General features: G+C 39.7%; 2 protein-coding genes across 2 annotated transcripts; both read left to right on the forward strand.

Moving 5' to 3' along the window:
• Window positions 1-751: 751 nt before the first annotated feature.
• On the forward strand, window positions 752-2,261 carry LOC129779416 (uncharacterized). Its single transcript, XM_055786882.1, has 2 exons — window positions 752-843; window positions 989-2,261. Exon 2 carries the CDS (start codon window positions 997-999, stop codon window positions 2,092-2,094), a length of 1,098 nt encoding a protein of 365 aa, XP_055642857.1. The 5' UTR covers window positions 752-843; window positions 989-996; the 3' UTR covers window positions 2,095-2,261.
• Window positions 2,262-4,719: 2,458 nt separating this feature from the next.
• On the forward strand, window positions 4,720-26,173 carry LOC129775475 (ATP-binding cassette sub-family A member 2). The gene is made up of 6 exons (XM_055780263.1): window positions 4,720-5,200; window positions 14,360-14,480; window positions 14,549-16,595; window positions 16,659-17,371; window positions 24,142-25,742; window positions 25,806-26,173. Exons 1-6 carry the CDS (start codon window positions 4,997-4,999, stop codon window positions 25,998-26,000), a joined length of 4,881 nt encoding a protein of 1,626 aa, XP_055636238.1. The 5' UTR covers window positions 4,720-4,996; the 3' UTR covers window positions 26,001-26,173.
• The last annotated feature ends 1,579 nt before the right edge of the window (window positions 26,174-27,752 follow it).

Genomic DNA, 27,752 nt, shown 5'->3' on the forward strand with positions numbered 1-27,752 from the left:
TTTTTGGATCAATAAGTAACACACATATAACACGTAGATATTTTTTCTTTCGAATGAAGCGGTTATCATACCATTTCTTTCAACCGGCAGGTATTATTGCTCAAAATTCTGTTTCTCCAATGTAACACTCTTGTTCTCGAAGCTTTGAACTTACACCCCGGTATAGAAATGAAAGATGTAGTCCGACGTCAACATTATTTTCTTATAAAATGTCTTGCGAAAAAATATAATGTTAAAATTTTCTACATATTCCAATACTTCCCCTTGGTTCACCGTGAATGGTTCGCGCTGACATAAGGGCGATCACAACAAACGCGAGCTGGCTCCTCTCTCTCAGGTGTCGACATCTGGATACGACATTAGTTTGTATGAGGCCAACTCTTCTCTATCAGATTAGTCGGCCCTAAGGCAGTTTTAAATTACTAAAATTTGTATGAAATTTTTTTCTTGGCTTTATTTAACTACTAGAAGTACGTTTATCTCACCCTAATTCAAACTAATTTCTATGAATTTTCAGATATTTTCACCAAAACTTACCATTATAATATAAAATTATCTTTAGACACAATTTTTGTATGATATTTTTTCACTGCTTGCAAGCAAAAGTGATTTTCATTTAAATAGAGTACTAATTTGGTTCGAGAAAACTAATTTTCATTCATAATTTTTATTTTAAAAGCGTGTACATTTCTTCTGCAAACCCATACTGTCATGCCTACTCCCCCATTTCGTAATACGAAGCTCAATGCCGTCAACCCGGATTGGTTTATAATTTTCTCGCTCTCACTGCAGTAAACATTAGTATTAAATTGGATAATCATAAGTATATTTTACTAAACAATTGTAAGTATTTCATTATTTACCATTATTTATAATGTAGGTTAAAACATAATTTTGAAAAAACATATGTTACTAGGATTAGTTCTCACATTAGAGGTTATCCAAATTATCCATTTCGAAACAGTTTCATTAATTGTTCTTCCTCTAGGCTTCATCATGTTCGAACCGGATTTCACAAATAGCTCGATGGAGCCTGAGCAATATTATTCCGACGATGACGAATATATGTACCAAGAACCGGATGGATTCGGTTCTACTAACGGCTCCGCCTGTTCAGCGATACACCAAGAAATGGAATGCAACACGTATATGCAGGATGTACGTAACTCCACGAGTGATCCTCGCTGTGACCTAAACTGGCCGCTCGCCAGTCTTTGTCCGGTATATGTGGCAAATTTTCGTGATGAGCACATTCGTCGAAGGGATCAAAGAATTCGAGAATACTTTGCGACAAAAGGATTATATGTACGGTGCTGGTTTCACCGTACAGATGAATACTATTTGAACTTTCAAAACAAAGCGGGATTGATCGATATGCTGGTATATTTTTCTACGGAAGAAGAAGCACAACAAGCAATCAGATACTGCCATCGGGATAGATATAAAGGTTATATTCTAAATGTGTTTCCGGGTAGAGAGCCGGAATATTTCCCGACAAATCGCAGTATATATTATAGGAACATGAAATCTGGACGTGTGCACAGCGAGGAGTTCATGGAACGTCGTGTCAGACGGTACGGATCGGTAAAGTGTGTCGTAAAATTTGATACGACAACAGGAGCGGCGGAGTTTGAGACCAATAGCGATATGATGAAAGTTTGGAATCGTGAAAAATTATGGATACCGTTGGCTATGCCATGCAACGTTAAAAAGCAGCGCTTCCTAGAGGATGACTTAAGATCACAAATTGCTGATCATCTGCAAAAAAGGCCCGACTTTTTAGGATTGTATGAAAGGGATCCTATTTGGGAAATGTTGCAACGGGGCGAAATACCCAAATTACCCAAGAATAGCAAGCAACACAGTGTACAACCATTGCGACGTGGACCATCGAAGGACGCACAATATGGTCGGCTTCAGAGAAAAACGCTCCAGCAGAGAAAACAAATTGAAAAAGATCTTTTGCGTGGCGTATTGCCGTCATGTCGACAGAAACATAAGAACGCAAAGATTCGTTTCAGAAAATTGGTTGAGCAAGTCAAACAGGAGTTGTGTTCAGCCGGGATGCGAACTACTAAGCTGATTAATATATAACGTTCGACCGATTTTTTTTTCTATAGAATTTGAACTTGAAAAGATCGTGCGCCACTTTAGTTTATCCATTTGTTGAGTTTTATTTGCTGAATTTACACAATGCTTGATTTACGGCTAATGAATTGAAATTTGTAAGTCATTGATTTTTAATAAAATCAATAATCGCTCAAACAAGAAAAAATCTCGAAAAAAGAACATTACCCTTATTATTTTAGCTTGACGATGTTGACGATAACGATTTTGATATGAAGAATTATAGGGCCCTATTCCGTAAATCGAATCCACTATCATTATCACTATCACATTCGGCAACATTTCATATTTTGTAAATCGAGACGATCTTATCGAGTCGAGTTCTTGATCGAACTTTTTGAAATATCAGGGACGCAAACCGAAACAAACAATTTTCTAAAGGAATTTGTGTGTGCCCCCTGGTTGCCACTCACGCCAACAGAGAAGAGAAAAGTATCGCGAACGTGTAGTCCCGCGTCGAGTTGTTTATCTAAATATTTATAATTCGAAATTAATTTGCCATTTTTATTCGGTTTCTGTATCCGCCCAAATCTGTCCACCTCAAATGCAACAAGCAAACTAAGCAACTCGAAAAATATGAAAGTTGCACCGATAGTTTTCACTTGGTCTCTGCTGTCGACTTTGCTCGGTATCTTCTTGAATGGCGTTCACGTTCCCTGTGGAACTTTTGCCGTCTCCACGTATGCATTAACTAGCGTCATTTAGTAATACTAAGTTGAGATTTCTTCAGCCAAATAACACGCCTTGAATGTATTCCGAGGGGCAAGCTCTAGAATACGCGTGACCACAGTGCAAGTCGAAGGGAATTTCTTTGACGAAAAATTCCTCCGACCAGAACGGGAATCGAGCCCGAACATCCGGCATGATAATGTGAGACGCTAACCACTCGGCCACGGGTGCACCTTGCTCGGTGTCTATAATAGCGAAATAGAGCTATCGAGCAAAATTCTTATCGATTCGATCTACATAATAGGGCCCTTAGCCACCGTTCTTCCCTTGTTGCTTACGTAAATAATACTTACATTAAGGAAAAATAGGTGGGCTATCCGCGTTGACGGCATTGAGCTTCGTATTACGATATAGGCATGTAGGCATGACAATATGGGTTTCCAGAAGTGGTGGTGGGATAGTACGATCAGTGTGTACGAGCGTCGTCTTTAGACGACATGAAATTCATACTGCTCTTCGATCACACCAGCGCGATGTGCATACTTTTCGGCGCAGTGCTCCGTACAGGGGTAGCACTTCGGCGGAGCACACTGCCGTAATGAAGGGGTAATTGTGTTCAAATATCTTCTCAACTAGAAAATGTTTCTTCCTATCGTTTTAAGATGTTTTCCTCGCGTTTTATATATGGAATGGTTAATTATTAACAAAAAAGTGTTTATTCGCGTTTATGCTCACGGGAGCTCTAAACCAGCCTTAACAAGAAAACCAAACAACTCGAAAGGTTATGACAGTTGCACCGATAGCTTCAATTCGGTCGATGCTATCGGCTTTGCTCGGTTTCTATAATAGCCAATCAGAGCTAACGATCAAAACTCTTAGCGACTCGATTTACACAGTAGGGCCCGTTAACTAATTATAAGAATAAGCTAGCAAAATTTCAATATCATAAATATCGCCCTATTTTGTAAATCAAGTTGATAATTTTTTTCCTTAGCTATATGTTATTATTATAGATATTGAGCAGAGTCGAAAGCACCGACCGAGTGCAACTATAATAATCAAAAAAAAAAATAAAACAAAGAATATCTACAATATCCAGGATATCATTATTTGTTCATCTATCTTTTAACAATAAAACAAAAACTGAACGGAAAGAAAATATACATGATTAGAATGGTTACAATCTGATCAATTGAGGGGTTAAAAAAGGCGTGCCATGGCGTACACGATATCAACCCTTCTGGTTATTCGAAACAAAAAAAAATCGAACAGATTCTGGATCAGTAAAGATGCCGCTATCGCATGAACTTCAGACAAGTCGAAAACATGTTTGTTGGTGAAATGGCGGTCGTTTGAAGAAAACAATACTGTTAAATTTTTTTTCTCAAATTTCCCAATTTAAAAAAAAAGAGAAGAGTTAATAAACTACGATTTTTTATAGGTTCATGCGATAGAGAGATGCATACAGATTGTATTCATATAAATTCGACATAAATCGGTTCCGTAAAACTTGAGATATCGTGTACGCCAATTTGAAAACACTAGTCTCGAGAAAAACGCATTTGAAGTTGATTGTTATGGCCGTACTAGATTAGTACCGCATCAATAAAATCGCTATAACTCGATAAATAATGGGATTTTCGAAAAGTTCTTTCTATGGTGTATTCCTGGATGTCTGAACAGGACTGAAGGAAAAACAATTTGGATATATTTTTTTAATTTCTAGACTAGAATCAATCAATTAGTCTTTTACAAAATTGCTGCATATAAATATGCAAGTCTTTTCTTTCAATTGAAAATTTGATTGTCCTCCAATACCTGCAACATTAAAAGATGGCCAAAAAGTTATTTTACTTAAGCGTTACGTATTCTCTCGTCACCCCGCTGTTTGACATTGCCACACTCACACGTTGAAAGTGAGTGGACAAACTCTCCCTCTCGCTCGCATCCGTGGCTTTCGAGAGTTCCGAGCCAAAACAAAGTGAAAACAGTAGGAATCAAATTTCGCAATTTTCTTGTGAAAGCAAATCGTAGTTTCGATCGGAATTACATCGCGATGGAAGTTACGGAACGATGCTAAACTTCGTCCTTTGGCGGTTAAAAAACTACTAACGTCCTATTTGTCATTGCCATCCGAGAAGTAACGGGGAACGCGTAATTGACGAGTGTACACAGAAAAAGTGAAAGGCAATCCTGGACCATGACGGGGACCAGATTGTTGAGAATCTTTATGTTTAAAGCTTGGAAGGAGAAGCAACGTCATCCGGTGCGAAATGTGCTGAACACATTGTTCCCGATTGTGGTCATAACGATATACGCATTCAGCCGCTCGGGCTTTCAACGAGGAGGAGCTAACAAAAATAGTCCGGAAGATTCGGCGGTGCTGTCGGCGTCTGTTTCACAGGTATGGGGTAAGGCGGAAGTAATTCAATTGTTTGTGTTCGGTGGTTGTCTGGGCGTTGCATTTTATTCTGCTGACTGGCAGAAATATAGCTGGGAGATGTTTATTTCAGTTGATTAAATTTCCCATTTAAAAATTGAAGAACTGAGGCAGCAGATTTGAATGAGTTTGGAATTCTCCGAATCTCATTTACACAACCTAGTGCAACGCGAAGCCCTTGTTTGATACACCATAAAGTACTGGTATGCTGCAGATGGCTTGTAAATGAGCGAGATGCTGAAAAAAGCTCTTTCATTACCATATTCGCGTCGTTCATATATTGCAATCGGATAAGTACGTGCAAGTCGACAAAAATGAGGGTAAACAGACTATAAACGGATGATAGATTATTTCAAGTAGACCCCTTAAATTGCACATTCCAGATTAGTTAGTATTCTAAATAAGATGCTTATCGACTGTGAGTTAGAAAATATGTCACGCTATCAGCTATTTCCAATATGCAGATTAAGCAATCAATCTTGTTTACTATTGATATTTAATGTGGTTCCTACTTAGTTCTGCTTATATATATTTTTATGAGCGCTGTGTTAAGTGATTTTTTTTTTCAAAAATGATAATTAGTTTTATTGTCTTCGTTTCTACATTCATTCTAGCAATTCTTGTCCTTCACTGACTGTGAATCATGGACTTTCGTGACCAACCGATATGTTTTACCAATCATTCTATGTGTGCCAAAGCACTGGATACAGTAAAACCTGTTTTTGTGCGGTTTTCTGTTCTTGTGCGGTTTATTTTGTGCGATTTTTTTGTGCGGTGTATGAAAAGAAGTATACACCGTCCATTTAGTTTTTCTCGATGGTTTGCATTTCAGTGCGAAAAAAGCATATTTGCTTCTCAATCATCCACTTCTGAAATCATTCCGCTCCTCTCAAAAGGCAAAGTGTCGCATTGCAAAGCAGGGAAACAAAAGGAAATTGAACGGTAAATGGCATGGATTTGAGTTATTTTCTTGGGGGAAATTTTTTTTATGCGATGCCTATCTACCGCACAAAAAAAGGTTTTTTCAAAATGTGTACCGAACACAATTTTTCAAAGCTACTGGTGAAGTTTCGCACGATTTTTTTTATGCGACTTTTTTGTGCGGTCCCTATCCCCCGCACAAAAAAGGTTTGCCTGTATAATCTTTCCATTTAAGGTGAAGGTGGAAGCTAGCCATTGTAGTAGTATAGGTAAACCCTCGTGTAAAAATGGGGTAATAGTGTTTGTGAGAGAAGAGCAAAGCACACGTAAATAGATCAATTCACTTATCAGACTGTGTGACGCTTCATTGACACGAGTCTTTGAATACATATGAAAAAAAACAAATAACAATTCAATACTAAAGTAAAATGTATGAACGATATGTTCCGATGAACAATTGCAAATATAAATATATATATAGAAAGTGCATTTGCATATGATTCTGATTATACGCGAGCGTAACATGAGCAAATTTATAACACATGCGAATTGGGGCACCTTGGTATTAACAAGTTCTTCCGCATAGTAACTCGATGTTGATAATTCCTTAATATTTTCCTTCGTTGATCGTATTGTTTTCACATATTCACGTTGGAAAGCCTTAACCCTTCTCTTCGTTGGCCGAGGCATTTAGATTGAATTTAATACTTTTCCGTTTACTGTTTTTGAAAGCATAGGCAGCCGTGGCAGTGTTCCGAGCTCTGCAATACAATTTTCTTACCCAATGTTAAAGTTGCTAAAACTTACATTATAGACCCATTAAACGTAAAAATAATAATTGTATTGATATCAACACAATTTTATTCTATTGATTTTCATGACATGGGACGCTATGACTCCGGAATAACATTTTATTGAGTGGTTTTTATAGCTGTTTCGATGATGTTGTTTGGCATCAGTGTCGAAAAAATAACGATGCTTCCACCAATACAAACAAAACCATTGCAGAAGATTGAAAAACGAAAATTTAACTTTCAGAGCACTTGCTCGAGTTTTCCGACGTTCTTCACTATACGGTGCGAAAGCAGATGAAAATTTAATATCTTGTGAGTAATCGATTAGAGTTTGGTTGATATTACTTGATGGGAAGTGTGCGAAAACGATCATTTTCTTCACACTGTCTCGCAAAATTATTGATTTTCGGGCGAGAGGTGAGGGAGGGAGATGAAAGAAATGAGCGCCATTGTGGCAGCCATTTGTGGCTAGCTTCCACCTTCACCTTAACGAAGGTACACGCAAACTACGTCTAGCCTTATGGATGATTGGATAGATGAAAGATGTGCACAAGGAATTGGTCTCTTTCGCCAAATTGTGGGCAGAGTTGGCTAGTAAACAATTATTTTCAGTGATTAAATGAACGTCATTTTGATATAAATATAAGGCTCGCCAATTCAGACGAATGAAAGTAAACGCACATAAGAACAACTAGCGTTCTTCGAATCATCAAATTAAATGTTCATTTTGGGCAATTCCATGCGAGTTTTACAGGCTCCGATTCCATTGAAAATCTTTGAATCCCGATATCTCGGCGTAAAATTGCTCACCAACCCTTTTTGAATCCTGAGATGTTGGCACCATCCAAGCACACGGGAAGAGATAGGCGGTAGCAGGACCCTGATTTTACTATTATAGATACCGAGCAAGTCGATTGCATCAACCGAATGATGGCTATCGATGTGAATGTCAGAATTTTTCTAGTTGATTGGTCTGCTTGTTGCATATCTTCAGAGAATTATTTTGTTTTGGTTTCCGTCCCTGATATTTTCCTTTGGGAAACGTTTCAGAAACGCTTAAATGTATGCAATTGACAATACATAAACTCGAGCTCGGTAAGAGATTATCTCGATTTACAAAATACTAAATTTTGTTCGGTGTGATAGTGATAGTGATTGGATCGATTTCTCGATTCGATTTATATAATAGAGCCCTTGATTTAGCAACGACGGTACAATGGTCAACATTTTCGATGGTTTCTTTTTTCTGATACATCCATAGTATCATTTATGACTCAATCGCATGGTAAGGTGTCTTACATCTTTATACTGGAAAGGATACAATAATCATGGGGCAAGTTTCGGACGACACGGAAAGTAGGGCCCGCTTACTCTTTGGTTCTCAGAATTATCCTACAGATTTCTCATTATAAGGGAGATCATTGATCCCTTGTTGATTGATAATTTCGAAAATCTTCTTCAAACATCTCCCCAGACAAGATTTACGTATCTATACTAGCGATGAAACTGATAGTAGTTTGGCCGGATATCGAATATCCGACAAGCTTCGAGGCCGGATGGCCGGATAATCGGCTCATTATTTGCGAAAATGAAACTGGGAGAAAAATAATGTGTATACAAAAACAAACAAAGAATTACATTTTAGGGAGTAAAGAACAAATTTTTACGTAAAAATGGTGAACTATGATAAAATTGTTCGTATAGAATGAATATCCCTTGGTTGAATTTCAAGTTTTCTGCAAGGAATATTGAACAGATTTTTTATTTGTTGAGGATTGTCTATTACAATGATGAAATTTTCATGGATATATTGAAATAATTTTAATACTAGTCCAGTGAGAGTGAGAATTCAAAATAGCAAAGAACATCAATCAATCGTTATCGCACTTGGAAGTGCCTTCAGGGACGATAATCTGAGAGAGAGAGTATACTTCACCACAAATCAAGTTAAATGAAACAAAAGAGACGAAATTGTATTAAACCTTACACGCGAAGCTCACGACGTTTTATGGGGCAATTTCAACGAAGTGGTAAATGAAAATCCCATTGCTAATCGCTAATCCTCGCAATCACGTTCCTTACGTTTGGTGATCATTAAACTTTAAGCAATACCCCCAATTGGCATGGTTTGCTAGAGGTTATCTTTAGCTCCTTGCAGTAGTATTTACAGTGAAAGGCTGTTCTCTGGAGCTAGCCTGGAGTACGAAGCAAAGCGTAATCGATCGGTTAAAAATTTTATAATAAAGGTAATAGTGTTAATGAATCAATGTTATGAGTTAATTTTTTTTTTGAAAAAATATGATTTATCTCACGTTAATGAGAAATTATAGATTTTTTTTTCTAATATCCGGTATTCGATCGGTTAGCAAATATTGGCCGGATAGGCCGGATAACGGATGGTTACAGGATATCTGTTTCTTCTCTAGTGTTTATCAACTCCCATTGAGCGGATAGCCTCTATTGAGTCGAGACTGTCTGAAAAGTTAAAATAATGGTTTATTGGCAAATAACATTGGAGCGAAGATGATCTGGGATTCCATGGATTTCTTGACGCATCGACAGATGAAAAATTACAGAGGAATCGTAAAAGTAAAGGAACAGGGTGTCGACTACCTGAAAAACCTCGAAAATCAGAGAATATCAGGGAATTAAAAAAAAATGTCAGGGAAAATCAGAGAATATCAGAGAATTTTGTAACAAATCTGGAAAAAAGCAATCCGCCGATTAGAATTTTGATTATTGCAGAAACTAAAAAAAATGTATTTGTATAGTTTGATTTCTTAGTACGCTGTTTGCTTTTGCTTGTAGGTGAAGTTAGTCCTTCAGAAGAGTAAACAACACAAAAGAAGTCGGCTTCCAATTCGCGTTGTTTTTGACGGTATTTTGCAGATATCAGGGTGGCAACTCAATCAGGAAAACCGGGAAAACCAGGAAAAGTCAGATTAATATTTTCAATAGCAGAGTCAGAGAGCCAATGAAGCTTCGTCGAAACTTGAGTCCCGTCTCGAGTCAGAGTCTTCAGTCGATGCAAGATTGTTTTTTTATCTTCCCACAACCACAACCAGAACAAATTATACCATTTCTTTCGATTAATTTATAATTCTGGCTGTTGAAAAACGTATTAAGAAAGCAATCAGCGAAAATAATATAACTAATGAAAAGGCGCTGGATGCAACGAAAATCTGAATGGCGGATACTGTTGAAAACAACTGTGTTGTGACTGTTTTCTTTTAGCAGATCCTCACGAAAACTCTAGCGTTAGTTCGGATCAGTTTTAGCTGTAAATATTTTAATTTATATTATTGTTTTTACTTTATCAATTACAAAGTGCTTACAATTAACAGTTTTTCTCCGTACAAATTTTTAGTTAACGCAGTTTCAATTTTAGGTTAGGTTTGCAATCTAGGAATACATTTTTAATTAGGTTGGTAGGATCTTCTAATAATTCAAATTTACTCACGGCTGTAAATATATGTAAATAGTTTTAGATTTTACCAACCTATATTTTAAATAGTTTTAACTAGAATAATAAATTTTCCTTTAGTTCAAACAATTGTCTTCCAACACGAGATGTCTTTTTTGACGTAGGACTATATATACGGCATTTCACCCCCTATATCGTAGGACTACGATATAGGGGGTGAAATGGAAATCTAGGCACTGAACAAGTAGAAAAAAATGCAAGATTTGGAACGCTTATAACTCGAGCATTTCTCAATAGATCGCAAAGGTTTTTGCATCAATTGATAGGAAATATATCTACGCATCTATCATAACGAATAACATTTCATTTTTCTTGAGATAAATAATTGAATAATTGTGAAATATCAAGCATTGTCAAAATGCACTATGTGCCCATTTTTGATTGGTCCATTTTGTGCTCCTCAAATCGTACCGACCAAAACGGGCGACCAGAGCAGCAGCGAAATAGAATGAAGCACGATTGGAAAGGAAAAAGAAAAAAAGAACGAAACATTGGTCGCAGTCTCACACATGCGTAATTCTCGAGCCAGCCAGTCAGCTTAAAAATCCCCGCTCCGCTGCCGTAACGATCCATTCTTTGTGTGGACACCGACTGGACAACATCGTTGCTGGACGGGCTGGACGGCGAGGGATCGAGTGCCTTTCTCAAGGCAAGAGGGCGGAGGTGGTAGCGCTGGAGTAGAATAGAGTAGAGTTTTCAAAGGGCCTTTCTCAAGGCTAGAGACGAATGAACTGCAAAAGTTTAAAGTCTCTATAATTCAAGACCTTCCTTCCTTCCGTAACGATCATTCTCATTCAAACCGTACACCACATCGGTTCGCATCACAACACATCAACAAACCAACCCAAGCAGCCATGTCTGGAAATGGTAAAGGAGGAAAAGTGAAGGGAAAGGCAAAATCCCGCTCGAACCGTGTTGATTTGAAGTTCCCCGCAAGGGTAGCTAGGCTGAGCGCGTTAGTACAAGTGCGCCAGTCCACCTAGCCGGCGTTATATAGTTTCGGCCACCGAAGTGATCGAGTTAGCTGGCAAAGCTGCTCGCGACGATAAGAAAACCCGCATTCGGAACAGAACACATTCGGTTCGGTGGACATCAAGACAACAGGCAGTTGCAGCGAGTGGCGAGTGGCAAACGCAATCGCAAAACGGCATCAGGTAGCAGAAGAAAAAAGTTTGTTCTTTATACAAACTGCTTTGGTGGCAAATCCAGAACAAGGCGGCATCGAGGGCGTTCGAAATGGTTTTTTCCAAAACCACGAGTACTAAGTTTTCTAAATAGGAACCATTCCATAAAACAAGGCGCTTTTCAGGGCCATTAAACCTTCCAAAAAGAGTTTAGGAAATACAGTTCAATGCTTTCTAAAACATTATCCAAAATAATAATAAAACACAAATTGATTTTTTCATAATTTGTTTGCCAGGATCTGATGAGTATGTGAATTTGGCAGTTGTTCTGAGCTTATTGATAGTTGGGGACTTTCCTGATTATTAAATTTTCACCAATTCTTAAATTGTTTCCAGATTGAAAGTACAGTAATTTACAATTAGTTCGACATTTAGCTAATTGGACGGACATGTAATGCGACTGGACATTTTTGTAAACATAGAGTTCGGGGTCCAAATTATGACCCCACATTGAAAGTCGACACTGTACCACTGTCATCGCAAATGTTCAATTACAGATTAAATTCGCCTCCAATGCGACACTGAGTGGTGCTTCGGCACGTCGCATTAAATATAATTTACTGTACAACATGTCACAAAGCTGGATGGGAAGAAATTTTCCAACTGTGAAAGCTGTGGCGAGTGGCAACAAATCTCTAAACAGGAAGGTTTAGCCGAACAAGATGGGGATATCGAGTGATAACAAAACAATAAACTCTTTAGATTGAAGATAATTTTGTGATCCTGAAAAGGACCCTTTTTAGCCTGCATGTGAATCCAACGAGCGAACAAATCGTAATGAATGTATTTTTTTTGCCATCGCTCCCTTTTAACGCTCATTCGTTCGTCTCGTTGGACTCGCCCCTCTGGCTGAGTCCGCCGATTTGTCTTTATCCTGTGAGTGTGTACCGCTAGAGTATAAAACACGCGGACCCCAAGATATTTTATCTTATTTTCTTTCAAACCGTAAACCCGTGTGGTTGTACGGCATCGGCATCGTGGACGTAACAAAAGAAGGACAAGTTAAGGGAAAGGCAAAGTCTCACTCGAACCGTGCAGGTCTCCAGTTCTCTGTTGGTCGCATTCACTGATTGCTCCGCAAGGGTAACTAGGCCGAACGGATTGGTGCCGGAGCACCAGTATACCTAACAGCGATTATAGATTTTCGGCCGTCGGAGTGCTCGAGTTGGCTTGCAAAGCTGCTCACGACAATCAGAAAACCCACATCAAGAACAGAGCAGCTTCGGTTCGGCGCTCATCAAGGCAACAATTAGTTTCAGTGAGTGGCAAAGTGTTTCCCCGGCACGTCGTATTAAATGTAATTTACTGAACAACATGTCACAAGCTGGATGGGAAGAAATTTTCCAACTGTGAAAGCTGTGGCGAGAGGCAAACGCAATAGCTAAACAGGAAGGTTTAACCGAACAAGATGGGAATATCGAGTGATAACAAAAACACAACACCAAAGGTTCTTTTCAGAACCATCAACATGTTCATAAAGAGTAAACAGTAAACTAATCCATTTTTCAGGTAGATAGGTAGGTATTCACGTAGGAGAAGAAAATAAAACAATATATTTAAAATATATATTTAACAAAAGCTGTCCCCTTTGTATAGTCCTACGTCACTCCGGTTATGTCCCCTTCATTACCCACCCGTCTTTTTCAAAATGTGTACTGAACACGATTTTCTAAAGCTACTGGTGAAGTTTTGTGCGGTCCCTATCCCCCGCACAAAAAAAAGTTTGCCTGTATTGTGATAGTCCTTTTCAGTTTCAATTTAAAGCTCGTCAAAGATAGAGTCCACCAAGCAAGAAATTCGCCATATTTTACTTTTTTACTACCTGCGAGGTAAAACTGCAACGAAGGCGGCCGAAAAAATTCGTGTAGTTTATGGACCCGATACTGTAACGATTCGCACAGCACAGCGTTGGTTTGATCGATTTCGTTCTGCTGTAGTGGCTGTCGAAGATACACCCCGTACTGGTAGGCCAATCGTCGTGGAAACCGATAAAATCGTTGAAATCATCCAAGTAGACCGGCATGTGTGCACTCGCTCGATTGGCCAGGACCTGGGTATAGACCATAAAACCGTTTGGAACCATTTGCAGAAGATTGGATTCCAAAAAAAGCTGGATGTATGGGTGCCACACGAGTTGACGTTGACCCATTTTTGAAGAAGATGGTGACTGGTGATGAAAAGTGGATCACATACGACAACCTAAAGCGAAAAAAGTCGTGATCGAAGCGCGGTGAGCCGGCCCAAACCATCCCCAAGCCTGGATTGACGGCCAGGAAGGTTTTGCTGTGTGTTTGGTGGGATTGGAAGGGAATCATCCACTATGAGCTGCTCAACTATGGCCAGACCCTCAACTCGGTTCTCTACTGTGAGCTGCTTGACCGTTTGAAGCATGCGATTGACCAAAAGCGGCCAGAAATGATCAATAGGAATGGTGTTGTCGGACCTAACTGAAGGATCGTCCTCTATGTTCAAACTAATCGGGCAATCGGCAGAACACAGGTTTGCTTGCGAAAGGATTGCATCACCTCGGCGGCTTGGGACCGCCTCGGTTTCTTATCCTCTTTAGATGAGGACTTCGTCTCCATTACATTGATATGCGTGACACTAACCAGACTTTCGAATTGCTATTATTTTGACCAGTTTTCATTCGGGCAAATCAATTAGTTAATTATCCCATAATTAATTTATTCAATTCATCCAAGTACAACTAAAACAGATATCTTTTTCATCCCTCTTTCAGGATGATCTCATAGGATTCTTTCCAACTGGACTCTACAATAAAATATTCTATGCACCGGAAAATGACTTCACTAGGGAGTTGATCGAACACGTCCGACAGCATCTGTTCATTGTTTATGATCGTAAGTGCCGCTGTGTAGACCTTCTGTTATCTTGTTTGGATTGTATTCTCTTCCTTTCACCCCCACAGGAGTGGAATCCTTCCCATCGGTCAGCGCGATGGAACATACGTTGCTGTTCAGTCAGGACTTCTACGCAATCGCGTTTGAGCCAAACTCATCCGCAGCGCATCTTTCCTACACGATTCGTACGAAGAATAACAACTTCCGCACCGGGGAAATCTACTCGCGAAATTTGTACGAAAGCTATCTGAAGAACCACAACGAATACTTCGAGAGCGGCTTCCTGGCACTGCAGTACGCCATCGAGAAATCGTTTGTCCAAATTCGGACCGGTCTGGCGGAGGAATCATTGCCAGAGTACAGCTACCAGCACATTCCGGTTGGTGGTGCACGCAGCCAGGAATCGTCGGAAATCTTTCTGGTTAGCCTAATGCTGGCAACGTTCATTTCGGTTGGCTGCACTTACCTACTGCTGGTCCCACTAGTGGAGGAGAAGGCGTCCGGGATGAAGGAATATTTAAAAATCGCAACACCTTGCAGCTACTGGAACGAGATCGCAATTTTCATAGCAAATTACGCCCACCTTGGAATCATCGCGCTCCTTTGCATGACGATCACGTGTTTGGCAAAAGTTTGGGAAACGACAGCTGCACAGATCGTGTTCGCTTACATTCTTCTGCTTCTGTTTGTGATCTGTACGATAAGTTTTACGTTCTTCATAAGCACTTTGCTGGAATCGGTCACGATTACGACGATCATCGCTCCGATATGTTATTTTGCACCGGTCATATTTGCGTCGGCTCAAAAACGTTTCGAAGTGCTCCTCACAGTTTTTCCGATGGCTGGTTTCAAGGTTGGAGTGTCGATCTTGCACGATTACCAAAATTCTGGCCACAGTTTCGAGACGATCAATGCGTTCTTGGCCGGCTATCCGGGAAATGAACGAATGAGTTTGTTTGGTGTTTTGGTGATGCTGCTGCTCGGGTCGATAATTTGGGCGTTTCTCTGCTTCTACATTTCCAACGTCCGACCCGGTCAGTATGGTACGCCAAAGCATTGGTTGTTTTTATTCCGGAAAGAATACTATCAGAAGAGCAGTAATAAGATCAACAACAGTCAGGATGATTCCAGCCTGACGGAGGAGAACGCCAACGGTACCAAAGGTGCGATGGAAAACGGCGATCATTTGGAGAAGGTGGTTAAAATCAGTAACCTGAACAAAATTTTCAAGACATCGTTTGGCACTCGTATCGCTGTTAAGGATTTGTCGCTAAAAATCTACAAGAACCGTATTACCGCACTGCTCGGGCATAATGGAGCCGGCAAGACTACCACAATGAATATTATCACAGGAATGACACCACGAACATCCGGGCGAATCGAGATCGATGGGGAGGATAACCCCAGCGAATATCGGCAGCATATTGGGTTCTGTCCGCAGCATAACGTTGCGTTGGGTTATATGAACTGTCGCGAACACCTCATATTTTTAGGCGCCATACGTGGAATGAGCATGCAGGAAGCCGCGATGCAAGCGGATGAGATTCTGGAGAAAGTCAACTTGCTGGACAAGAGTGACGAAGTGCTTTCGAAGCTGTCCGGTGGAATGAAGCGAAGACTTTGCTTGGCTAATGCAATTATCGGGCGAACCAAACTGTTGATACTGGATGAACCCACATCGGGACTGGATCCCGAGTCAAGGAGAGACATCTGGGATGTGCTGTTGAAGCTTAAAAAAGATCACACGATTCTGATCACTACACATTTCATGGAGGAAGCGGATGTTCTGGGCGATTGGATTGCGATAATGGAAAACGGAGAGTTGATTTCATTTGGAACATCGATCTTTCTGAAGCATTACTACGGGAAGGGATACACGTTGAAGTTGCTTAAAAAGGACCACTTCAAACGGGACGAAGTATTGGGTGTCATAAACGAACACATAGCGGGAGCCGTAGAAAAGCCTGCTGTCGAACCACTGTTCGCCATAACGCTACCCTACACTTGCATCGAGCAGTACGCTCCATTGCTGAAGGATTTGGAAGATAAGAAGGAGGATTACGGGATTGCCTCGATCAGTGTATCCAATGCCACGCTTGAGGAAGTATTTTTGAAGTGAGTTAGATTTATTTTTTACTGTCCCTTCTGTGATTATTATTTATATTCTCTTTCAAACAGCTCATCTTCGGATAACAAAGCGCTTGAAAGCGATCAAAGTTTGGATGTGCCAGACGCACCAATGAAGGCTCGCTCTCTTTCCACGAATTCCCACGCGAAACCGAACGAGAAAATTTTCCCGGAACTGCTGATACTCTTTCTGTGCCAGCTGAGAGCGATTGCGTACAAGAAATTCGTCCACATCAAACGCAATGCTCACATCTACGGGTTCATGTCAGCGCTGCCCATTTTCACCACTATCATCTGCTTCCTGCTCAGCGGTGGCTACTATCGAACTGATTACGATTCTATCGCTCTGCACCACTCGACAGTCGATCGGGCCTTCGCTGTGATTGTTCTGAACGACAAAGATCGCGTCATTGATTACTCGTCGATAAAGAATGGCTCCTACTTCAGAGATTTGGACCTCGTTGTTGTTGAGGAGCGTAACGTAGAGGATGTCCTGCTCGAAGAGGCACGCAAAGATTGGACTCGCTACCACGACCGGTTGGTTGCGTCCGTCGAGTTCAATGTGAGCGACCGCAGCTTGAAAATACTGCACAACAACAATCTGCTGCACAGCGGCGGAATCGCGGCGAATATCGGAAGCAATTTGTTGCTGCATTACTACGGCTATCCGCGGGCGGAGGTCGAGGTACAGAACAGTCCCTCGACGCGGAGACTGCAGGTGGATTCTCTGACGCCTTATTTGTTCACCGAGGCGATAGCATTGGGTAAGTATCGTTGTCTATCAGATATAGGAGTAAGCTATGGTCTTTTGTCAAACATGGAGTATATGAAGTATGTTACTCTCTTCTTCAAAATTATCTGTTAATTGAAATCATCCATTTCAATGTAAACTTGAAGGCAGTGTTTAACTCGTTTTATGCCAAGCGTTCGAAAAATCGAACGTCAACTTCGTTAATTTTTCATGGCTTTGGAAAGCAACCATATGGTGAGGTTTTGGCATCAAATGATAGCTTAGTCTATTAACTACCACCAATTACCATTTGTATCACTTTATTGGGCATAAAAAGGTTTAAGGGGTTATTTTAGTGAAGAGTTTTTTACTATCCATTATATCAGTTTTTGGTCATCTATCTTTTAACAATAAAACAAAAACTGAACAGAGAAAAAATATTTATAACTAGAATAGCTAAGAGCTGATGAAGTGAGAGGGTTTGAAAAAAAGGTGTGTCATGGCGTACACAATTCCAGCCCTTCTGGTTATCTGAAACAAAAAAATCGAACAGATTCTGAATCAGTGAAGATGTCGCTATCGCATGAACCTCGGATAAGTCAAAAACATGTTTCCCGATTTTTTTAAAATAGTAAAATTTAAAAAAATATATTTTCGAGTGGTTCATGCGATAGAGAGATACCTGCAGATTGTATCCAAATAATTTCGACATTAATCGGTTCAGTACAACTTGAGATATCGTGTACGCCAGTTTGAAAAACACTAGTTTCGAGAAAAACGCGTTTGAAGTTCATAGTTATGGCCGTAAAAGGTTAGATACCGTATCACAAAAATGGCTCTAACTCGGTAAATAATAGGATTTTCGATAAGTCCTTTCTATGGTATATTCTTGAATGCCTAAACTACAGAAATATGAAGGAAAAAATTTTTGATCAAATTTCTAGACTAGAATACTCCCTTAAAGCAACTATGTGCGGAAAGTACATAACCTCACATAACAAAAAACAAAACCTTACAAAATTTAAAAATATGTAAACTTTTCTACAATACAGTCAACCCTCCTATAACGCGGTACTTTTATAGTGCGGTTTCCGTTCAACAACGTCCCATCAGCTTTTTTCGTGCACCCAATGTATGATTTTAACTGGATATGTTTATATAAACATTCAAGATAATCTCTTAGCCGTTTACGACATCAGTTTTAGGCAAGCTCCGGTTTTGAGGATATGATTCGCGAGTCAAGATGTGCTGCAAAATTAGCTATCATTGCCAAACCTAACCATTTTTGGAAAGATGGATAATTAGAAAGTAATTTTTTAAGCAAATCTTGTATATATATATAAATAATAAAGATTTGGGGCAGCGGATTTAAACAGCCAGTAACATGTTTGATGCGTCTTAGTCTGCGTTAGGTTTATATACCAAAAAAGAAATTATATACCGCGAGTATAGATCACGTACATAACATTAATTTCCGTGCGAACTTGAGTGTTCGAAATTATTCAAATCAAAACATCAATTGTGGGTGGGGAAAGCTCGCCGGGTCAGGAATTATGAACAAATATTTATTTTTGAGTTATAGTTGTGAGTTATAGTGTCGCAAATATGGAGCAAAATAAAGAGAAAATCCGACATATTTTACAGTACTACTATGACAAAGGCAAAAATGCATCTCAAGCTGCCAATAAAATTTGTGCAGTTTATGGACCTGATACAGTTTCCATTTCCACCGCACAACGATGGTTTCAACGTTTTCGTTCTGGTGTAGAGGTCGTCGAAGATGCGCCACGCTCCGGAAGGCCTGTCGTCGAAAATTGCGACAAAATCGCTGAATTAGCCGAGAAAGACCGGCATAGTAGCAGCCGTAGCATCGGACAAGAGCTGGGGATAAGTCATCAAACCGTTACGTCATTAACGGCCAGGAAGGTTCTGCTGTGTGGGATTGTCAAGGAATAATCTATTATGAGCTGCTTCCCTATGGCCAAACGCTCAATTCGGACCTGTACTGCCAACAACTGGACCGCTTGAAGGTAGCACTCATTAAGAAGAGGCCATCTTTGATAAACAGAGGCCGCATTGTCTTCCATCAGGACAACGCCAGGCCACACACTTCTTTGGTGACGCGCCAGAAGCTTCGGGAGCTCGGATGGGAGGTTCTTTTGCATCCGCCGTATAGTCCGGACCTTGCACCAAGTGACTACCACCTGTTTTTGTCCATGGCGAACGAGCTAGGTAGTCAGAAGTTAGCCACAAAAGAAGCCTGTGAAAATTGGCTATCCGAGTTTTTTGCCAATAAGGAAGCGAGCTTCTATAACAGGGGTATTATGAAGTTGGCATCTCGTTGGGAACAAGTCATCGAACAGAACGGCGCATATTTGACTTAAAACAGATGATTGTAACTAATTTTATGAACAAATGAAAATTTAAAAAAAAATACCGCAGGACTTTTTTGACAGCCTAATATATAAACGCAATTTCACTTTCAACGTTAATTTTCGAATCCAATACATAATCGAATCACAAAAAAGCTATTTTTCTATTAATATTTGACATTCATACATTAATGAAAAAATAATTGTTGAAAAAAAATGGTCGACTATATATAATCGAGTCCGACCTGTTTTTGTAAGTATATTGAAATAATTATAATACTGGTTGAATAAGAGTAAGAATTACGTGTTTAAAGAACAGCAATCAGTTATTTTTCTTCTTAAATGGTACTAACGTTCCTAGAGGAACTTCGCCGTCTCAACGTTGTATTAATTGTGTCATTTTCATTAGTACTTAGTTGAGATTTCTATGCCAAATAGCACACCTTGAATGCATTCTGAGTGGCAAGCTCTAGAATACGCGTGACCATAGTGAAAGTCGGAGGAAATTTCTTTGAAGAAAAATTCCCCCGACCAGAACGGGAATCGAACCGGAACCACCGGCATGCTAGGTGTGACGCTAACCATTCGGCAATGGGAGCACATATCAGTTATTTTTATTGAGATTAAAAAAAATTAGAACTGTCTTCAGGGTAATGTAATCTGAGAGGGGATACACATACTTCACTACAAATCGAGATTATTATGACCGGCGACACATTCACTAATATGACGACCTAACAACTGTTAGACTTGATGGTTCGTGTGTTGGGCTTTTATATATTCGAGGTAATTCCGCATGTTGCAGCATCAAAAAAGTATCTGGACAAAAACGAGAACTAACTTTCGGTGATTTGCTGCAGATTCATTATTCATTCATCATAATTTATCATGGATGATGTTGGATAATGTTATACAGTTAATACTGTTATGAGTTGATAGTAATAATATTCAATATATAATAAAATTATAACACATTAATCACATAAAGGGTGAACACGAAATTATTGCGTCACCGAAAATGTCCTGCCAATTTTGTTATAATGTTTAGAATCAAACCAAAATTTTAGGATACATCTATTTACTTCAAAAATCAAAAGAAAAGTTAATCGATGGAGCCTTGAGTGTAAAATTGAACGCATTTTCGCTTGATGCCCTCCATCAAAGTCTTTACAGTGTCATACGGTACCAGTTTCTCAGTTTTTATCCATTTTCTTAACATGTCCTTCACGTCTTTGGCTGTCTTCTTGCTCTTCCGAAGTTCCCGCTTCATTATTGGCCAGTACTGCTCCACCGGGCGCAGCTCAGGACAGTTTGGCGGGTTCATGTTCTTTGGAACAAAATGGACAGAATTGGCCTCATACCACTCCAGGACCCTTTTATAATAGTGGCATGATGCCAAATCTGCCCAAATAGCGGAGCTTCGTCGTGCTGCTGCAAGAACGGCAAAAGACGCTTCTCGAGGTACTCAGATTTGTAGATCTCGCCATTTCCTGTGCCCTTTGTCACGAAAGGCTCACTCCTCAGTCCGCAAGAGCAGATGGCCTGCCAAGCAAGATATTTGGTGGCGAACTTCGACATTTTCTTCTTAAATTTGTCGTCCACATCGAACTTGCTCTTGCCGGTGAAAAACTCCAACCCCGGAATTTGCTTAAAATCGGCTTTTATATACGTTTCGTCATCCATCACACAGTAGCCATATTTTGTCAGCATCTTCTCGTAGAGCTTCCGTGCCCGAGTTTTAGCCGTCGATTGTTGCCGCTCATCGCGGTTTGGGAAGTTCTGTACCTTGTTTGTATGTAGTCCAGCTCTCTTCTTTGCATTCTGGACGTAGCTCTGCGACATGCCGATCTTTTTAGCCAAATCACGGCTTGAGACGTTGGAATTTGCTTTAATCACCCGCTTCACCTTTCCCTTCGTCTTTTTGTTCTCCGGTCCGGTTTTCTTCCAGCTCCTTTGCCGTGGTCCAACGTCAACCGCTCCTGGAACCGCTTCAACACTCTGGAGACGGTTGAATGGTGAATGCTCAACATTTTTCCCAACTGCCGATGCGACAGGTCAGGAAATTCCAGGTGTTTGGAAAGAATTAGTTCTCTCGACTCGCGTTGGTTCATCTCCATTTTCGTTAAATCGAAAAACACGACTTCGAGTTTGACAGCATGTAGACAATACACATCAATGAGAAAGTGTGCAAAATTTGGTTGATTTTTACCCAATGGTAAAAAAGTTATAATTTCGTGTTCGCCCTTTAGTAACATTTCTGACATGTCAGTAATCACACCTAATTTACGTCTGAATGATGTTTATATGCTTGTTGTGTTATGATTTATCTTGAGTTAAAAAAATTTTGTTTTCTAGTATCCGGTATCCGGCCGGATAGAGTCACCGAATAGCAAATATTAGCGGAATACCAGATAGTTACCGGATATCCGTATCATCTCTAGTATCAAATGAAAGAGCTTGACTAGTAGATTCGTAATGTTCAACACTATATGGATCAAAAGAAATCAGTTCTAGTGAATATAAAAAAGTTCTGTAATGAATATATTCCGGAGCTGGAAAAGCGATTTACAGATCTTTAGTCAGACGAATTAGTAGCCTAATCAATACTGCTAGATCCTCGCTCCATGCAACAAGGTTTTGGGGATAACAGAAAGTACAACAATGCACACCAGTCATTGATACGGATGCTAAAAATGACATCCAAAGAAAACACAACCACCATGAAGCGCTGTCATCTATATGGGAGGAGTTTGATACATTGATTGACAGTCTTCGATCCTCACATGATCCAGAAGTTGCTGCAATAGAAATTGTAGATAAATATTTAGCGGAGCCATATTTGCTGAGAATAAGCGACCCTTTGTTTTGGTGGAATGAAAGCAAATCTATCCATTCGCGGCTTTACGTTTTTTTTAAATATCATGTATTCCGGCGACTTCAGTACCATTTGAGCGGGTTTTTTTTTCCGAAAGCAGGACAAGTTTGCAGTGGAAGACCTAGTAGATCAGCAGATAACATTCAAAAGATAATGTTTTTAAAATCAAAATATGTAATGAAGATTATTGTGATGGAAACATACAGTAATCATTCGATAACTGAACCTGGTTTAACTGGGCGAACGTTAACTGGTCTTTGGACCAGTTAAAAAGCAGAATTTTGTAAACAATTGACGCCATTTTCAGTTTGAAGATTTGTTGTGAGGGAAACTCGAATGTAATTTTAGATGTCATAAAAATTCACATTATTTTCGCATGACAAAAACATTGATTAACTTACAGAAAAATTATTCCTCCAAATGATATATCATACCTGTTTTCGCACTCAATGCAAAACTTCCAGTGGAAACCTTTTGTTCATCCAATTTCACGATCAATGCGAATCAAACAATTCACTGAAGTTCCCCTCGATTTAATTTGACGTTTTACCCGCCGGATCAGTTAAAAGTGAATGTCGATAACCCTTCTCGCCCAGTTATCGAATGAATAACTGTATCAGAGAAAACCTTCAGTAAAGACATATTTTTACTACTCTCTGCACTGATTATTGTTTTAAACTTTATTTTTTACGTCTTCCATCCTTTACATATTCGAATAAATCAGTTTTTGAAAAGAGCCGTCAAATGAGTCGGCTCTTTTCATTGAGCGCATGACTCTGAGCCGCTCACTGAAATGAACCGTTTTTTTTCTACCCAAGTTCAAGGTTAAGCTCTCCATTTCGGAAATTAGTAAATTGCCTTATGAAAACAGGTGGATGGAGCTTAGTAAAGTAATTTTTTTCGATGCCAAATGACTTAAAAATGCATGAAACGTCGAGATCTGGTGTCATCCCTAAAAAAAAAATTTGGCCGAAAATCGATCTTCTGGGAAATAAAATTATTATCGAATTTAAAGGAACGACCATGTACATTTTGTTTATTGATCCAAAAAAATGACGTTTTTCCAAATTTCCATTGCTCCCCCCTTGGAAGATTTTCGAGGATAAAAAAATCAAAACTTTGAGCGCTTTGAGGCACCCCTAAATCATGTCCGATCGAGCTGAAAATTTGCACAGATCATTTTTTAGGACCAATAAACAAAATGGTCTGTTTTTGAAATTTGACATGACCATTTTCACACCCTAATGGAGCTGTACCTGGAGGCGCGGACGGAAGATTGAGCTTGATTTTTGGGAACAACAGGTTTTGAATTGTGTTTTTGTATCTGTATCTTTGGAATTCGTAAATTTAACACATAGAATACTCCAAATGGTAGCACAGGAAAAATCCTATGTTATATGAGCTGAACTTCGAACGGATAGTAATGATTGTAGTGGCAGAAATAATCCGGAACCACTAAAATAATTCGAATATGTACTTTTTCCAATAAATATTAATTCATCCATTATCCAACTGATGGCTGATTTAATTGATCCAACTATTTTATCTTCCCCGCAGTTTTTATGCTCTACATCCTGCAATATCTCCAACTACCTTACCTAGAGGCGGCGTCCGGCTTCAAGCAGCTCCACAACGTGAATCGTTACGTGTACTGGGGAAGTACATTCCTGGTAGATTTTCTGCTACACGTACTCATCTGCCTGCTGGTGTTCTTCGTCGCCATCAACATCGATCGCGAAGGATTGTTCACTAGAGCCGAACATGGCCAAATACTTGCGGTGCTAATACTGTACGGTTTGGCTGCTTTACTGGTGATCTACATCATCAGCCAGTGCGTAGATAAGATGGACACCGCGGTCACTTTCATGAGTTATCTGATGATTGTGGGCGTTTGCGGAGTATTTCTCCTCTCGGATGGTTACGAGCGAATACGTGAAAATGATGGTTGGATTCTCCTGTTTCATCTCATTCCGGAGTTTGCACTCAAACACTCGCTGAGGGTGGTCTACGAGAATCAAAAAGTGAGCAAAATAAAGGCACTCATCGAGGCAAACACGGTCAGCAGTGACCCCGAAGCTATCCAGGAACTGCATTTGCACTATGTATACATTTTGATGCCATTCATGGCGGTGATTTTCACATTGGTGCTGAATGAGGTTATCGAGAATATCTACAGGAAAGCAGCATTACTAGATGGTAAGGCCGAAATGGTCGCATCGCTGAAGCGGAACCTACGCAGCAAAAAACAGAAGAAAACGGCTTTCGATCAACCGGATTCTACCTATGAGATGAGCAGCGCTGTTGACGATGATGTTGACGCCGAGTCCAAGATGGTGAACGAGATGGTTTCGAAGGAGCCACAAGAGTTTGCTCCGTATACGATTGCGGTACATGGGTTGAAGAAGCGCTACCAGCAGTTGCCGGCGGTGAGAGGAGTAAGTTTTGCGGTGAAACGAGGCGAGTGCTTCGGACTGCTCGGCATGAATGGAGCTGGAAAAACGAGTACATTCCAAATGATCACCCGGAATCTCCCCATCACGGAGGGGACGATTTATTTGAATGAACGTGACATAAAACTAGCCAAAGAGAGGGAGTATCGAGCACAGTTTGGTTATTGTCCCCAAGGGGATTCCCTGCTTGAATTTATGACTCCATACGAGCTGATAAATTACACCGCAATGGTGAAGAAATTACCAGAACGCGAGAATCTCATTAACCGGTGGCTAACTGATCTCGACATTTTGTCATTTGCCCACAGTAGAATAAATGAGTGTTCGGGTGGAACAAAACGCAAGGTTAATACAGTTCTCGCGATGTTGGGTAATCCGTCGATTGTGTTTCTAGATGAGCCAACTACGGGTGTTGATCCGAAATCGAGACACTTCGTGTGGAGTAGGATAAAAGCGCTCCAGAGACTCGACCAAACGATTATTCTAACATCACACAGCATGGATGAGTGTGAGGAACTTTGCAATCGCTTGTCCATTATGGTAGGTGGGCAATTGCGTTGCATAGGATTTATCCAGCGATTGAAAGAGAAGTACGGAAAGGGCTACAACCTAATTCTGAAACTCAGCAACGGAAATATCGAACCGAGCTGCGCACTAATAACAGAAATTCACAGCCGCTTCCGATGCGAACTAAAAGAGGAACATGATGTGTGTGGAAATCTTTTTTTAATCCGATTCCATGAGAGGTTAACTAATTCTCATTTTTTTCAGGGCATGCTGAAGTTCCTTGTGCGAGATCCGATACTACTGTCGGAACTTTTCTCACAAATGACCGCACTGATGGTAGACCACTCCGAGCTTATCAGCAGCTTCTCGATAAACGAGACTTCACTGGAGGATATTTTCCTCAATTTTAGGCCACCATCGTCAGCCTTGCGCTGCGGTCAGCTGCTAGAGGTCGTGTAAATATGGGTTTGTTATTGCTAGCTTTTATGTTTTTCTATGTGTTCAGATTAGTGTCCACATAAGCGAGAGGATTTATATTTAAAGTTAGAATTTGTCCTGTCATATAAAACATTCCGACGAAGTCGACCGTAATTGATCGATGCGAATAATTTAATATAATAATGTAAAATGTCGGTTTTCTTTTATGCTGGTCAAAATGTCGAAGTATTTTAATTGTATTTCCTACTAATTTTAATTCGTCTCTAGTTAATTTTTGTTGTTTAGCATTTCGCGTGGAAAAGACATATTCAATTCAAGATGAATTTTATCCTCGATGTGTTGCTCAGCATTCACTTTCGCTTCAGAGTGTATCGTAAGACAGGCCAAGAAAAAATGTGTTTCTCTGGAAAAACTAAATTAGTTGATTCACGCATTTCATAGACAATGGAAAGAACATCTTTTTTATAATTGTCGAATAATGCGGTACAACGACAGACTCAACAATAATGCATGGAACAAGCGATTACTAAACTCACAGTGTTGGACGAATAGAAGTGTGCAGATCAAAATTCTCGATTTGTTCAATTTTTCATGTATATACCAGAAACTCCTTGGTAGAAACATTTGCTAACTTCTACAATGGAATTCGTGAATTTTTTTCATTGTGTCCCGCGAGAAACTCTTAAACGTTATTTACGTTGTGCAGATCCCTTGCAGCTCCAGCTACACGTATCATTTGGTCGGTGTTAAGTCAAAGAGGACTAAGTCGCAAAATTACAAATTTTGAGTTATTGAGTGCATTAGGTTAAGCATTTCGTAAGCTACATACCACAATCATCAGATTTGGAAAATCACGCGTGCAGCTGGAAGAACGTATCGGAATTGTTTCGAATGGTCAATGAAAACCCATTATAACACCGAAATTCAAACTCGTTTATCTCGAAATCATATAGCGAATTCGTTTTTAAAACTGAGTCAGTGCCAAACTGACTGTGTAATAAAAAAACGTTTTCAGTTTCACGAATGCGGTGGTTTATTGGTGTGCGTTATATGGTCTGATTTGTTTATATTTTCTACGACAAATGTACAGTGTCAAGGTCTGGTGGCGATATTATTGTATGGGAATCGATATTATTCTCTATCAGATCAGAAGGGACAAGTGCAGTGTAAAAATATAAAAATTTGAATGAAAATTTTTACTTCATATTGTTTGATTACCTAACACATGTAGTTTGACACTCACTTAATCTTTTGTCGATGCATTTCCTGTTTGTTCCACAAATAATTACTATTATAATATAAAATCATCATTAGACACAGTTTTCGTTCAATATGTTTCTGCGATATCGGAAAAACCTCTTATTTCATCACATAAAATAAATATTCGATACGTTAAAGTAAATTTTCATTCATAATTTTGATTTTGAAAGTAGGTTTATTCCACCTGAGTATCCATCATTATTTTCGGCTCCCAATGAAAGCACACGTAGCTTAATGCCGTCTACTCGAATATACTCTCCAAAGTCAGAATCCGAATTGGATTACGATTCCAATAACACAAAAGCAAAGGCAGCAGGTTTTTCATTTTCACTCGGAACTTGACAGTTCAGTATAGTTGTATTGGTGAACCCGAGTGCCAACCCGTGAAACATCTCAGTACGAAACTAACAGCTTTCGGGGCGAACTAGTGCGACACTGAGTGCGAAACTGAGTGAATAAAAAAACGTTTTGACGGCAGTTAGTGCGGCACTGGGGTTGAAACTGAACAAAAAC

Source organism: Toxorhynchites rutilus, chromosome 3, assembly GCF_029784135.1.
Source record: "Toxorhynchites rutilus septentrionalis strain SRP chromosome 3, ASM2978413v1, whole genome shotgun sequence".
NCBI classification, from domain to species: Eukaryota; Metazoa; Arthropoda; class Insecta; order Diptera; family Culicidae; genus Toxorhynchites; species Toxorhynchites rutilus.

Bases quoted from the DNA above. Each gene is read 5' to 3' on its own strand.
- LOC129775475 (XM_055780263.1), top strand. From the start codon at position 4,997: ATGACGGGGACCAGATTGTTGAGAATCTTTATGTTTAAAGCTTGGAAG. The intron at 16,596-16,658 runs GTGAGTTAGATT...TCTTTCAAACAG, and splicing joins CTTGAGGAAGTATTTTTGAA to CTCATCTTCGGATAACAAAG. The intron at 25,743-25,805 runs GTGTGTGGAAAT...CATTTTTTTCAG, and splicing joins AACTAAAAGAGGAACATGAT to GGCATGCTGAAGTTCCTTGT.
- LOC129779416 (XM_055786882.1), top strand. From the start codon at position 997: ATGTTCGAACCGGATTTCACAAATAGCTCGATGGAGCCTGAGCAATAT.